This window comes from Anomaloglossus baeobatrachus, chromosome 11 (genome assembly GCF_048569485.1).
Source record: "Anomaloglossus baeobatrachus isolate aAnoBae1 chromosome 11, aAnoBae1.hap1, whole genome shotgun sequence".
In the NCBI taxonomy this organism is placed as follows: Eukaryota; Metazoa; Chordata; class Amphibia; order Anura; family Aromobatidae; genus Anomaloglossus; species Anomaloglossus baeobatrachus.
Window position 1 is genome coordinate 186,758,034 of NC_134363.1, and position 16,006 is coordinate 186,774,039.

Below are 16,006 nucleotides of genomic sequence, written 5' to 3' on the forward strand. Positions count from 1 at the left end.
CGTGTGTGCCTTGAGGAGCGTTGGTGGTGTATTGGCTCTTCACCTTAGGGGGCAGTGGCAGCGTGTGGGCTGTGTGCCTCGGGGAGCAGAGGCGGTACATGGGTTCTGCACCTTGGGAGCGGCGAAGGCGCGTGGGCTCTACATCTCGGGAGCGGCAGCTGCAGACACCTCCACAAATATTGGGCTGGGACACAAGTTCTGGAACATTACCGGTTCACCAAAACATTCTAGATCCAGTTCCATAATCAATCTGGACTTATAGAAAATCTGCCACCAGATTTTTGCTTTCCCATCTGAGAGCAGCATAATATAGGGGCAGAGACCCTGATTCCAGCGATGTGTCAGTTACTAAGCTGTGTGCTGTCATTTTGATAAGATCACTGTCTCCTCTGCTGCAGATCTCGCAGTTACACAGAGCTCATGAATGGATATGAATGAATCCGATGTCTGGAGCTCGTACCAAACACAGACTTTACCAGAAAAAAAAAACAGAGTTCAGGTGCTTTCTGTACGCTGATCACTCGTGCGAGCATCGCTGTGCTCAGTTCCCACAGGTGCACTCGGGTGTGCTCCGCTTGCAGTGACTGAACGCCCCCCCACGTGCCGCCCCATATCCCGTCCTCGCTGCTTTATTCCTCAGGTACCCGGAGAGACGACACAACCACACGACACTTCAGTCACATAGAAATTGTTCATTTGCTTTTTTTTTTTCTTTTTGTAAATCACAAAATGGTCAAATTCAGACAATTGTTTTTTTTTTTCTTTTGTCCGTAGCTCAATTAGACACAAATAATTAACATCAAGATATTAAAAACAGTAATTAACCCCTTCCATCCCTGAGTGATGAAGCCCGGGAGCTTAGTAATTACTGGATACCCAGAACCAAACAAAAAAGAAAACGATTATTAACTGTTTGTTTTCCCCATTAGCGTGGCCGGGACGACGCGGCGGACTGAATGTCACAGTGCACCAGGAACTGCTCCTTTGTCCACGGTCAGAATTTCTAGCAATCAGTCCGAAGAAGAAGAATAAACCTCAGTTTTGTGGGTTTTTTGCTGATAAACAGAATTGTGTAACACTGTCATGTGGCAGCGGCGGCGATCAGGTCCAGGGGTGACACTAATGTGGCAGCGGCGCCGCTCCGCGCTGATCGGGTCCAGGGGTGACACTAATGTGAGAGCGGCGCCGCTCCGCGCTGATCGGGTCCGGGGGGGGGTGGCAGAAATATCGCTGTTCTGCCGCCTCGTTACATTTTGCAGATTTTCTTACAAACCGTCTAAAGTGGATGATCCAGATCAGGCTGCATTTGACACGCGCAGAAGTTTTACAAACGTGCAAAAGTCTCAGGACTGAGGGGCCCGGCCATAAGGAAACCGAAAATCACAATGTAAGAAAGTGGCACCTTGTGCAGAGGAGACGGGACACTTATGCCGGTCAGAAAGAGTTAAAAACATGGCGGTCACTGGGAACGGACTCTTCTCACATCAATGTCCCAACATGGCCTTGTGTTTGGCAGGAGAGGGGTGGGGGCTGGGCGCGGCGCTCAGGCTGGACTGCAGGTACACCGTCTTATGGAAGAGGCGGTTACTGAGGAAGACGACCAGCGAGAAGAGACGCAGCTGGAAGTGACTGTCAATACAGAAAAACAGAGCAACGTCAGACGCCGGCCACACAGCGCGGGTCACTGCAGCCGCCGGCCACACAGCGCGGGTCACAGCAGCCGCCGGCCACACAGCGCGGGTCACTGCAGCCGCCGGCCACACAGCGCGGGTCACAGCAGCCGCCGGCCACACAGCGCGGGTCACTGCAGCCGCCGGCCACACAGCGCGGGTCACTGCAGCCGCCGGCCACACAGCGCGGGTCACTGCAGCCGCCGGCCACACAGCGCGGGTCACTGCAGCCGCCGGCCACACAGCGCGGGTCACTGCAGCCGCCGGCCACACAGCGCGGGTCACTGCAGCCGCCGGCCACACAGCGCGGGTCACTGCAGCCGCCGGCCACACAGCGCGGGTCACTGCAGCCGCCGGCCACACAGCGCGGGTCACTGCAGCCGCCGGCCACACAGCGCGGGTCACAGCAGCCGCCGGCCACACAGCGCGGGTCACTGCAGCCGCCGGCCACACAGCGCGGGTCACTGCAGCCGCCGGCCACACAGCGCGGGTCACTGCAGCCGCCGGCCACACAGCGCGGGTCACTGCAGCATACTCCGCCGGACACACAGTGGGTTACAAGCAGCAGTCACTGCTCACACACTCCACATTGTGCTGTCAAACATGGGATTCCCCCTCGTACATTTATGGCTCATCCATAGGATCTGCAGGATATGCCACAGCTGGATGACAGAACGTGATGAGCAAATGTGCAGAAATTGTAATTAGACCAGGGAGTTAATTTTTTCATCAAACAGCTTGAAGGGAATTGGGATCCCCCAAACCCCAGAGCAAAATGACTGTAGGGTGAAGAAATGGGGGGGGGGGCCCCATCTGGCCACTCCCCTGTAACACCACCGCAGGCCCCCAGCGGCCCTCCAGCACAGTCCCTCCGGCCTCTACTCCACCGAGCGGTGACATCCTCTCCCGCCATCCTCACCCTCTGTCAGGACTTCTGACACTCAATAGTCTCCAGTGCCGCCTGACGCAGAGTGAAGATGGCGGAAGAGGACACCATACGCTGTGAAGCAGAAGCTGGAGGCAGCTGCGCAGAGGCCCAGGCGAGAAGGACGCCATCATTTTGCTAACTTTATAAAAAGGGAAGCGAATACAAATTTTGAAGGAAATTAGAAGCAAATCCAATTTGCCTTGAACCGACTCACCTATCTCTAATGATAGAGGCTGCTCCTACCACGTCTGTTAAGAACGTGGCCTCATCCTGCGCTCGGTGGAGAGGTGACTGCACTAGAGGGTTCGGTAAATTTTGGATCTTCCATATAAACAAATGGAAAGAACTAACTATATGGGTCAACTTCTCCACTGGTAGCGACATCTGGGTCTTAGCGGACTCTTCCATACATATAGAAGCTATAAACGGACGAGGTGGGAACAGCACTAGGCAGATCGCACTTACTACGCCTTCCCCGGGGTCTTTGCTTCATTTGCACTGATGATGAAGAGAGGGAAGAGAATGGAGAACAGGCAGCCGCTGTGAAAAATAAGGAAAAAAGAAAAATATCAGCATCCTGGAGAAATCAGATAATAATAATAATAGGGCTCTGTTTACAGACATTACAATACATCGTAATGAGAAGACCGTGTCTGCAAAACCAGCCTACCTGATGATATAGGAGGACTGCATGGCGGTGAGCGAGGCGAGGGGTAAACCGAAGCCAAAGTAATAGGGCCAGTTACGCTCAATGTTTGATAGACGTTGATGCATCTCAATCCCTGGAAGAAAAAAAAAAAGAAAAAACAAAGGGAAAAGAAGAGACCATCACAAAGGAGGGAAGAGAGCGATAGAAAGCCATGAGAAGAGAATAAGACCGGCCAGACGTGACGCGGACATCGGCCGACGGTCGGGATCTTGTTACCTTTGTTGAACCATCTGTACTCAAAGCAGTAGAGGGAGTAGAGCAGAGACATGTGCAGCAGACTGATCAGCTGCCCAATCACTTCTATGGGAAAGAGACTGACGAACATGCCCTGCGGTCAGACAGGAGATAGGTGTCAGCAGTGCCTGGCCAGATACAGTCAGACAGAAAAGTGCCGACATCCGGCCAGACGAGCCGCGCAGTTATTATCCGGATGGACATAACCGGCTGCCCCGGGGTCCGGATACCGGCGCCCGTCTATAGCGAGGGGTTACCTGGATGAGGAAGAGCGCCTGCAGCAGGAGGTTGAACAGCATGTCAGCAATGATCTTACTGACGCTGGGGAAGGGCTGTGCTTTTCTCCCGGACATCTCAAAAGCCAAATCTGCAATGTCCTGGAAGGAAAACAGAACGTTCATCAAGGCCGAAGCCTGAGCTCGATGTCTGCAGCAAATATCCTGGAAAGAGTTTATGCATCTGCTCATATAATGTATGGACTAATCGCCCGTGGTCCTACGGGTCACATTATAGGGGTCTTTCCCTTAAAAGGTGACATGGCAGGAACTGCTACTATCTTCTTAACACTAGGGAATCCACGCGTGCTCTTATTGTCACATTTACGGGGTGAGAATATGATCCGCGCTTCATCTCATCGGCTCTTCTGAGGCCACTTGTGCTCCAGTTCTTGGATCAGAGAGTTTTTGGAAAATATATTTTGTATTTCAAAGCTAATATGTAATAACTGGTCTGGGTACAATCTGTCCTTCCATATCTGCAGGAAAGAAGGCAAAAGCACCAACTGGACAAGGAAAAGCCGAATCTGTAACACGGGCAGACGCCCACACCTTCTACAGCGAGCAGTGAAACTACAGCTCCTGGAAGGAAAAGTGGAGGAATCACGCAAATGCGGCCATTTCTCCGAAGAAGTGCGGATTCTCCCCATAACAACCTACTGCCGCATGTTCCTCCGGACTCGGCTCCCCGGGCAGCGGCGCCTCCGGACTCGGCTCCCCGGGCAGCGGCGCCTCCGGACTCGGCTCCCCGGGCAGCGGCGCCTCCGGACTCGGCTCCCCGGGCAGCGGCGCCTCCGGACTCGGCTCCCCGGGCAGCGGCGCCTCCGGACTCGGCTCCCCGGGCAGCGGCGCCTCCGGACTCGGCTCCCCGGGCAGCGGCGCCTCCGGACTCGGCTCCCCGGGCAGCGGCGCCTCCGGACTCGGCTCCCCGGGCAGCGGCGCCTCCGGACTCGGCTCCATCGAGCACATCTGGATGTCCTGATTGGTGATTACACAGGAGCTGCCAGCAGAGGATTTTGAAGATTTTGCCAAGTACATTCAGTGGCAGAACCGTCCTCAGACGACCATTAATAGCCTCAGTGACAGCCGCCAAGGCCAGAAGTGCAGGATACAAGGTTCAGATGCCAAACGTTTTGATAATTTTATTCCCATTTCCTCATCATTCACAGATCACTGATGTTTCCATCCTGCGATCTCCATCATCATCATCATGATCATCATCATCATCATCGCTTCTTCTTGGTGCTGTAATTTCAGTGTTGAGGAGGCTACGTGGAGGCCCGGCCTGAGGCTGCGTGTCCACAATCAGGGTTCACAGCGTTTTGGATGCACCTGAAGCTGCGTTGTACAGTATAAGCACAGTGGATCGATTTCTTGAAATCTCATGCCCCTGTGCTTGTTTTCCCCGCAGCGAGAACTGACCTTCGGTGCAGCTTCCTAAGCCACAGCACGTAAATTGTTTGCTGCGGAGTCACAAGTGTTCTCTGCAGGAAAAACAGAGAAAGTCTGCAGTGTACCGCACCCGGATTGTGGGCACGAGCAGCTGCCGTCTGCTGCGGAGGAGACTCGTGGCCCTGCAGGTCAGGAACCGGCGTGTCCAGGATGCAGCAGGTCCTGATCGTGGGCACGTACCCTTATACGTGGCGAAACCTCTCACCTGAAACCAGATGGCATTAACCACCTTGCTGAGCACAAAAAGAGGCAGGACCCAGAGAGCGCTGAACACCGACATGAGGATGAACTCCAGCCAGGACCAGACGTCTCCGTGCAAGGACGGGTCACCTGCAAAACACGAGGACCTCCGGGTCAGTATCCGCAGCTCTGGGGTGACCGCACGATTCTCATGCTTGATATTACTATATCTGCAGCTTCTTATCTCACAGACGTCACTCACCGATGATTCTAGCAGTCACTGATTGCAGCAGAGGGATGAACATTCGGTAGAACAAGAAGAGACTGAGCTGCAAAGAAACCAGACAAAAAATGGCGAGTCCGAATTATCGCTGAGCAAAAAGTGACGTGGCACGTGGAATACAACATGCAGGGATAAAGGACCACGGGGCCACGGCTAAAGGGACGGTTATATGCTACCAATGTACAAAGCATCCGGCCGATATTTCTTTCACGTTTAGTTCAACAAATGTAATTCTAATTCTGCATTCACTTATAAATCATGTGCAAAATGTGCAAGGGTTAATGAGATATTTCCAAACTGTAACCCCATGCACAATGAAGGGAACAAGGCCGAGCATGCCTCCAGATGGAGCTGTCGGGATTGTCAGATCCCTGCTGATCAGCACTGTATCCTCTATCCAAAGGATATGGGACAATCTGCTATTTTAAGAATATCCCTTTAAGATAGACCAATTTATAACCAGGCACTTACCCAGAAGACGCCGCCGTTCCAAGCACAACACTGAAATATTCGGGTGACGATGCGAGGCTCACTGTGAACAGAAGGAAAAAGCTGAGCGGCAACCAAGATACCGGAAACATTGCCACAGCCCGGATACACCGCAGGGGCCAGGACAACACCCATCAGCAGCCATATTGGTTGTCACATGCCTTTTACCTAAAATGTTAATCTGCTGTGGAATAATAAATATGTGTGACGAGCAATATGGTGGCATATAGGGGTCTGTGGATGGAACAATGCAGCACGTCGCACAGACACCCCCGCCACAATGTGGGTGACACGTGCACACCTCTATACTATACAGTATGAGCGCGCTCACTTCTCCGGCTTTCGCTCTTCGCTCTGGGCTCTGCGCTGAGCCAGCGCGCTGCTCGCTCGCCTCTTCCTCTGCTCCTCTCGTCTCTGCTGGATCCGGGCATCGAGCTTGGAAATCGTGCATATTCCCCAAATGGAGTCTTTAATACCCTGCGGGACGGGACGATAATGTCTGATTAATAATTAAAAGACCAATAAAGACTTCATCAAGAATAAAAGCTGAAAACGAAAACAATACAAGGCGAAAGACAAGACAGGAGACAAGACAAGACAGGAGACAAGACAGGAGACAAGACAGGAGACAAGACAGGAGACAAGACAAGACAGGAGACAAGACAGGAGACAAGACAGGAGACAAGACAGGAGACAAGACAGGAGACAAGACAGGAGACAAGACAGGAGACAAGACAGGAGACAAGACAGGAGACAAGACAGGAGACAAGACAGGAGACAAGACAGGAGACAAGACAGGAGACAAGACAGGAGACAAGACAGGAGACAAGACAGGAGACAAGACAGGAGACAAGACAGGAGACAAGACAGGAGACAAGACAGGAGACAAGACAGGAGACAAGACAGGAGACAAGACAGGAGACAAGACAGGAGACGTGACCGCGCCGCTCCGAATGTCAGCAGAGGAGACCGCAATCTGCAGGAAAAATCAGCAAAAGGGGGAATCTGAATGGAAAAGACTAAACTCTGCCCCTAAATCACGCAGCGGCCCCCGAGGGGACAGTGACGGACGCAGACAGATTGACTTTTTACATTTAATTTTTCGCTACCTATTTTCTTTTAAACAGCCACAACTACGGTCTCTAATTCTTTCTTCACGTTTTTTCAGGAGTTGTAGTTTGTAAAGTACAATTCACTTTACAAATTTTTATTTTTTTTGAGGGGTGCTGAAATTGATTTTTTTAATGGAATTAAATCTTTGGTAAAAATGACCTGGTGACACGATTCCCGGGGTCAGTGCGATTACATCGATACCAAACACGCATCTACTATTGTGGAGACTTACAAACAAATCACAACTTTGTAGAGAAGAAAACAAAACATTAGTTATGTCACCATTTTCCAAGACTGGAAACTTTTTTTTTTTTTTTTTTTTAGACTTATTCTTCCATCGATTGAGCCGTGTGTACATACATTACTGATCCTCAGGTACCTCCTGTATTATACTCCAGAGCTGCACTCACTATTCTGCTGGTGCAGTCACTGTGTACATACATTACATTACTAATCCTGAGTTACCTCCTGTATTATACTCCAGAGCTGCACTCACTATTCTGCTGGTGCAGTCACTGTGTACATACATTACATTACTGATCCTGAGTTACCTCCTGTATTATACTCCAGAGCTGCACTCACTATTCTGCTGCTGCAGTCACTGTGTACATACATTACATTACTGATCCTGAGTTACCTCCTGTATTATACTCCAGAGCTGCACTCACTATTCTGCTGCTGCAGTCACTGTGTACATACATTACATTACTGATCCTGAGTTACCTCCTGTATTATACTCCAGAGCTGCACTCACTATTCTGCTGCTGCAGTCACTGTGTACATACATTACATTACTGATCCTGAGTTACCTCCTGTATTATACTCCAGAGCTGCACTCACTATTCTGCTGCTGCAGTCACTGTGTACATACATTACTGATCCTGAGTTACCTCCTGTATTATACTCCACAGCTGCACTCACTATTCTGCTGGTGGAGTCACTGTGTACATACATTACATTACTGATCCTGAGTTACCTCCTGTATTATACTCCAGAGCTGCACTCACTATTCTGCTGCTGCAGTCACTGTGTACATACATTACTGATCCTGAGTTACCTCCTGTATTATACTCCAGAGCTGCAATAACTATTCTGCTGGTGCAGTCACTGTGTACATACATTACATTACTGATCCTGAGTTACCTCCTGTATTATACTCCAGAGCTGCACTCACTATTCTGCTGGTGCAGTCACTGTGTACATACATTACATTACTGATCCTGAGTTACCTCCTGTATTATACTCCAGAGCTGCACTCACTATTCTGCTGGTGCAGTCACTGTGTACATACATTACATTACTGATCCTGAGTTACCTCCTGTATTATACTCCAGAGCTGCACTCACTATTCTGCTGGTGCAGTCACTGTGTACATACATTACTGATCCTGAGTTACCTCCTGTATTATACTCCACAGCTGCACTCACTATTCTGCTGGTGGAGTCACTGTGTACATACATTACATTACTGATCCTGAGTTACCTCCTGTATTATACTCCAGAGCTGCACTCACTATTCTGCTGCTGCAGTCACTGTGTACATACATTACTGATCCTGAGTTACCTCCTGTATTATACTCCAGAGCTGCAATAACTATTCTGCTGGTGCAGTCACTGTGTACATACATTACATTACTGATCCTGAGTTACCTCCTGTATTATACTCCAGAGCTGCACTCACTATTCTGCTGGTGCAGTCACTGTGTACATACATTACATTACTGATCCTGAGTTACCTCCTGTATTATACTCCAGAACTGCACTCACTATTCTGCTGGTGCAGTCACTGTGTACATACATTACATTACTGATCCTGAGTTACCTCCTGTATTATACTCCAGAGCTGCACTCACTATTCTGCTGGTGCAGTCACTGTGTACATACATTACATTACTGATCCTGAGTTACCTCCTGTATTATACTGCAGAGCTGCACTCACTATTCTGCTGGTGGAGTCACTGTGTACATACATTACTGATCCTGAGTTACCTCCTGTATTATACTCCAGAGCTGCACTCACTATTCTGCTGGTGCAGTCACTGTGTACATACATTACATTACTGATCCTGAGTTACCTCCTGTATTATACTCCAGAGCTGCACTCACTATTCTGCTAGTGCAGTCACTGTGTACATACATTACATTACTGATCCTGAGTTACCTCCTGTATTATACTCCAGAGCTGCACTCACTATTCTGCTGGTGCAGTCACTGTGTACATACATTACTGATCCTGAGTTACCTCCTGTATTATACTCCAGAGCTGCACTCACTGTGTACACACAGCCGCGGGGCAGACCTGTGCCTGTATACGGGCAGTATACGCAGGTGTGTGATCCAGCTTGCAGTGTTTGCAGTGAGGTGCATCTTCTCGATCCCTGTGCCCGCACTGGTATAGCGGGTCCCCAGTATATGGTAGCAGCCCAGTGTCTGCGCCGTGCACTCACCCGCACAAGGTCTTGGAGGAAACTCTTTAAGCTGTCGGCCATTTTCCTCTTCTGCCCCTCTTAGGCGACTTGACCATCAGCTGCAGGGAGCGGGGAAGTGTGACGGGCCAGAACGGGTCATCATGAAGGAAGCGGGCGCAGCAGCAGACCTGAGCATCAGAGACAAGGAGGTGATAGTGACCGATCCCAGGGCGATCAGGAGGAGGTGCAGCCGAGGCTCCTGCTTATTATCACTCATCATGTGACTCTCCCATCTCCGGGAATCACGCTGCAGCCGCAGATGTAACGACGGTCTGTAACCTGCGCTGCCCTCGCCAAGCGCTCTGCCCATCAATGGGGGCGGAGCATATCCAGCTATTTACAACAGACGCAGCTCTCCACACACAGAACTACAACTCCCAGCATGCCCTGATAACCCATATACAATCTAAATCAGTCATCTCCACCCTGTGTGTCATCAGCAGAACTACAACTCCCAGCATGCCCTGATAACCTACATACGATCTAAATCAGTCATCTCCACCCAGTGTGTCATCAGCAGAACTACAACTCCCAGCATGCCCTGATAACCTACATACAATCTAAATCAGTCATCTCCACCCTGTGTGTCACCAGAACTACAACTCCCAGCATGCCCTGATAACCTACACACAATCTAAATCAGTCATCTCCACCCAGTGTGTCATCAGCAGAACTACAACTCCCAGCATACCCTGATAACCTACATACAATCTAAATCAGTGATCTCCACCCAGTGTGTCATCAGCAGAACTACAACTCCCAGCATGCCCTGATAACCTACACACAATCTGTCTGCAGGGTGTCGGGGCATGCTGGGAGTTGTAGTTCTGCTCAGTGATCACTGGTCTGTATGCAGGGTGTGGGGGCATGCTGGGAGTTGTAGTTCTGCTCAGTGATCACTGGTCTGTATGCAGGGTGTGGGGGCATGCTGGGAGTTGTAGTTCTGCTCAGTGATCACTGGTCTGTATGCAGGGTGTGGAGGCATGCTGGGAGTTGTAGTTCTGCTCAGTGATCACTGGTCTGTACACAGGGTGTCGGGGCATGCTGGGAGTTGTAGTTCTGCTCAGTGATCACTGGTCTTTATGCAGGGTGTCGGGGCATGCTGGGAGTTGTAGTTCTGCTCAGTGATCTCTGGTCTGTATGCAGGGTGTCGGGGCATGCTGGGAGTTGTAGTTCTGCTCAGTGATCTCTGGTCTGTATGCAGGGTGTCGGGGCATGCTGGGAGTTGTAGTTCTGCTCAGTGATCACTGGTCTGTACACAGGGTGTCGGGGCATGCTGGGAGTTGTAGTTCTGCTCAGTGATCACTGGTCTGTATGCAGGGTGTCGGGGCATGCTGGGAGTTGTAGTTCTGCTCAGTGATCTCTGATCTGTATGCAGGGTGTCGGGGCATGCTGGGAGTTGTAGTTTTGCTCAGTGATCACTGGTCTGTATGCAGGGTGTGGAGGCATGCTGGGAGTTGTAGTTCTGCTCAGTGATCACTGGTCTAGATGCAGGGTGTCGGGGCATGCTGGGAGTTGTAGTTCTGCTCAGTGATCTCTGATCTGTACACAGGGTGTCGGGGCATGCTGGGAGTTGTAGTTCTGCTCAGTGATCACTGGTCTGTATGCAGGGTGTGGGGCATGCTGGGAGTTGTAGTTTTGCTCAGTGATCTCTGGTCTGTATGCAGGGTGTAGGGGCATGCTGGGAGTTGTAGTTCTGCTCAGTGATCACTGGTCTGTACACAGGGTGTCGGGGCATGCTGGGAGTTGTAGTTTTGCTCAGTGATCACTGGTCTGTATGCAGGGTGTCGGGGCATGCTGGGAGTTGTAGTTTTGCTCAGTGATCACTCGTCTGTATGCAGGGTGTAGGGGCATGCTGGGAGTTGTAGTTCTGCTCAGTGATCACTGGTCTGTATGCAGGGTGTGGGGGCATGCTGGGAGTTGTAGTTCTGCTCAGTGATCACTGGTCTGTATGCAGGGTGTGGGGGCATGCTGGGAGTTGTAGTTCTGCTCAGTGATCACTGGTCTGTATGCAGGGTGTGGGGGCATGCTGGGAGTTGTAGTTCTGCTCAGTGATCACTGGTCTGTACACAGGGTGTGGGGGCATGCTGGGAGTTGTAGTTTTGCTCTGTGATCACTGGTCTGTATGCAGGGTGTCGGGGCATGCTGGGAGTTGTAGTTCTGCTGAGTGATCTCTGGTCTGTACGCAGGGTGTCCGGGCATGCTGGGAGTTGTAGTTCTGCTCAGTGATCTCTGGTCTGTATGCAGGGTGTCGGGGCATGCTGGGAGTTGTAGTTTTGCTCAGTGATCACTGGTCTGTACACAGGATGTCGGGGCATGCTGGGAGTTGTAGTTCTGCTCAGTGATCTCTGGTCTGTATGCAGGGTGTCGGGGCATGCTGGGAGTTGTAGTTTTGCTCAGTGATCACTGGTCTGTACGCAGGGTGTCCGGGCATGCTGGGAGTTGTAGTTCTGCTCAGTGATCTCTGGTCTGTACGCAGGGTGTCGGGGCATGCTGGGAGTTGTAGTTTTGCTCAGTGATCACTGGTCTGTACACAGGATGTCGGGGCATGCTGGGAGTTGTAGTTCTGCTCAGTGATCACTGGTCTGTATGCAGGGTGTCGGGGCATGCTGGGAGTTGTAGTTCTGCTCAGTGATCTCTGGTCTGTATGCAGGGTGTGGGGGCATGCTGGGAGTTGTAGTTCTGCTCAGTGATCATTGGTCTGTACACAGGGTGTGGGGGCATGCTGGGAGTTGTAGTTCTGCTCAGTGATCACTGGTCTGTATGCAGGGTGTGGGGGCATGCTGGGAGTTGTAGTTCTGCTCAGTGATCATTGGTCTGTATGCAGGGTGTCGGGGCATGCTGGGAGTTGTAGTTCTGCTCAGTGATCACTGGTCTGTACACAGGGTGTCAGGGCATGCTGGGAGTTGTAGTTCTGCTCAGTGATCACTGGTCTGTATGCAGGGTGTCGGGGCATGCTGGGAGTTGTAGTTCTGCTCAGTGATCACTGGTCTGTATGCAGGGTGTCGGGGCATGCTGGGAGTTGTAGTTTTGCTCAGTGATCACTGGTCTGTACACAGGGTGTCGGGGCATGCTGGGAGTTGTAGTTCTGCTCAGTGATCACTGGTCTGTATGCAGGGTGTGGGGGCATGCTGGGAGTTGTAGTTCTGCTCAGTGATCTCTGGTCTGTACGCAGGGTGTCCGGGCATGCTGGGAGTTGTAGTTCTGCTCAGTGATCTCTGGTCTGTATGCAGGGTGTCGGGGCATGCTGGGAGTTGTAGTTCTGCTCAGTGATCACTGGTCTGTATGCAGGGTGTGGGGGCATGCTGGGAGTTGTAGTTCTGCTCAGTGATCACTGGTCTGTACACAGGGTGTCGGGGCATGCTGGGAGTTGTAGTTCTGCTCAGTGATCACTGGTCTGTACACAGGGTGTCGGGGCATGCTGGGAGTTGTAGTTCTGCTCAGTGATCTCTGGTCTGTACACAGGGTGTCGGGGCATGCTGGGAGTTGTAGTTCTGCTCAGTGATCACTGGTCTGTACACAGGGTGTCGGGGCATGCTGGGAGTTGTAGTTCTGCTCAGTGATCACTGGTCTGTATGCAGGGTGTGGGGGCATGCTGGGAGTTGTAGTTCTGCTCAGTGATCACTGGTCTGTATGCAGGGTGTCGGGGCATGCTGGGAGTTGTAGTTCTTGTCAGTGATCACTGGTCTGTATGCAGGGTGTGGGGGCATGCTGGGAGTTGTAGTTTTGCTCAGTGATCTCTGGTCTGTACACAGGGTGTCGGGGCATGCTGGGAGTTGTAGTTCTGCTCAGTGATCTCTGGTCTGTATGCAGGGTTTGGGGCATGCTGGGAGTTGTAGTTTTGCTCAGTGATCTCTGGTCTGTACACAGGGTGTCGGGGCATGCTGGGAGTTGTAGTTCTGCTCAGTGATCACTGGTCTGTATGCAGGGTGTAGGGGCATGCTGGGAGTTGTAGTCCTGCTCAGTAATCTCTGGTCTGTATGCAGGGTGTCAGGGCATGCTGGGAGTTGTAGTTCTGCTCAGTGATCACTGGTCTGTATGCAGAGTGTCGGGGTATGCTGGGAGTTGTAGTTCTGCTCAGTGATCTCTGGTCTGTACACAGGGTGTCGGGGCATGCTGGGAGTTGTAGTTCTGCTCAGTGATCACTGGTCTGTATGCAGGGTGTGGGGATATGCTGGGAGTTGTAGTTCTGCTCAGTGATCACTGGTCTGTATGCAGGGTGTAGGGGCATGCTGGGAGTTGTAGTTCTGCTCAGTGATCTCTGGTCTGTACACAGGGTGTGGGGGCATGCTGGGAGTTGTAGTTCTGCTCAGTGATCACTGGTCTGTATGCAGGGTGTGGGGGCATGCTGGGAGTTGTAGTTCTGCTCAGTGATCACTGGTCTGTATGCAGGGTGTCGGGGCATGCTGGGAGTTGTAGTTCTGCTCAGTGATCTCTGGTCTGTATGCAGGGTGTTGGGGCATGCTGGGAGTTGTAGTTTTGCTCAGTGATCTCTGGTCTGTATGCAGGGTGTCGGGGCATGCTGGGAGTTGTAGTTCTGCTCAGTGATCTCTGGTCTGTATGCAGGGTGTTGGGGCATGCTGGGAGTTGTAGTTTTGCTCAGTGATCTCTGGTCTGTACACAGGGTGTCGGGGCATGCTGGGAGTTGTAGTTCTGCTCAGTGATCACTGGTCTGTACACAGGGTGTCGGGGCATGCTGGGAGTTGTAGTTTTGCTCAGTGATCTCTGGTCTGTACACAGGGTGTGGGGGCATGCTGGGAGTTGTAGTTCTGCTCAGTGATCACTGGTCTGTATGCAGGGTGTGGGGGCATGCTGGGAGTTGTAGTTCTGCTCAGTGATCACTGGTCTGTATGCAGGGTGTAGGGGCATGCTGGGAGTTGTAGTCCTGCTCAGTAATCTCTGGTCTGTATGCAGGGTGTCAGGGCATGCTGGGAGTTGTAGTTCTGCTCAGTGATCTCTGGTCTGTACACAGGGTGTCGGGGCATGCTGGGAGTTGTAGTTCTGCTCAGTGATCACTGGTCTGTATGCAGGGTGTGGGGGCATGCTGGGAGTTGTAGTCCTGCTCAGTAATCTCTGGTCTGTACACAGGGTGTCGGGGCATGCTGGGAGTTGTAGTTCTGCTCAGTGATCACTGGTCTGTATGCAGGGTGTAGGGGCATGCTGGGAGTTGTAGTCCTGATCAGTAATCTCTGGTCTGTACACAGGGTGTCGGGGCATGCTGGGAGTTGTAGTTCTGCTCAGTAATCTCTGGTCTGTACACAGGGTGTCGGGGCATGCTGGGAGTTGTAGTTCTGCTCAGTGATCACTGGTCTGTATGCAGGGTGTAGGGGCATGCTGGGAGTTGTAGTCCTGCTCAGTGATCTCTGGTCTGTACACAGGGTGTCGGGGCATGCTGGGAGTTGTAGTTCTGCTCAGTGATCACTGGTCTGTATGCAGGGTGTAGGGGCATGCTGGGAGTTGTAGTCCTGCTCAGTGATCTCTGGTCTGTACACAGGGTGTCGGGGCATGCTGGGAGTTGTAGTTCTGCTCAGTGATCACTGGTCTGTACACAGGGTGTCGGGGCATGCTGGGAGTTGTAGTTCTGCTCAGTGATCTCTGGTCTGTACACAGGGTGTCGGGGCATGCTGGGAGTTGTAGTTCTGCTTGGCTAGGAGGCTGATCTGTTACAGTGTGGCAGTGCAGGTAGGGGATCCGCCTGGAGCTTGCAGAGCAGTGTCAGGCTGGATACAATTGTAACAAACCCTCAGTTGTGAGGTCAGGGGGGATTTCGGCTCCATTCGCTGACAGCAAGCAGCGGCCCCAGCAGAAAGTGGGAGAAGTAAGACCAAACGTCAATATCACCGTACACAGCCCCTAGACAGAAATATGTCGCCATGGAGACCAGCTCTCAGCCATAACCCATGGCGATCAGTGAAGAAGCGACCACCACAGCTGAGCCTGTAATGTGGGGTCCTGGAGAGTGGGACCCAGGACCCCCCATCATATCCCCACAACATGGAGCCCCATACCACCGCAGGACCAGGACGCCCCCCGCCATGACAGCACAACACAAACATAACGCCCTCCCCCCGACTCCTCACCTACTGGACTGTCCCTCCAGCTGGACCACAACACCCGGGCCCGGCGCGCACTGCGCATGTGCAGCCTTCCGGTGCCTGCTGGGAAATGAAGTCCTGGTAACAACTGACGTCTGAGTGGCGCGCTGC

General features: G+C 51.9%; 1 protein-coding gene across 1 annotated transcript; it reads right to left on the reverse strand.

Moving 5' to 3' along the window:
- Positions 1–677: 677 nt before the first annotated feature.
- Positions 678–15,959, reverse strand: EI24 (EI24 autophagy associated transmembrane protein). The gene is made up of 11 exons (XM_075327465.1): positions 15,881–15,959; positions 9,780–9,928; positions 6,552–6,697; positions 6,203–6,263; positions 5,711–5,777; positions 5,474–5,598; positions 3,799–3,918; positions 3,524–3,635; positions 3,269–3,380; positions 3,064–3,138; positions 678–1,629 (listed from the first exon to the last, which is right to left on the reverse strand). Exons 2-11 carry the CDS (start codon positions 9,819–9,821, stop codon positions 1,485–1,487), a joined length of 1,005 nt encoding a protein of 334 aa, XP_075183580.1. The 5' UTR covers positions 9,822–9,928; positions 15,881–15,959; the 3' UTR covers positions 678–1,484.
- Positions 15,960–16,006: the final 47 nt, after the last annotated feature.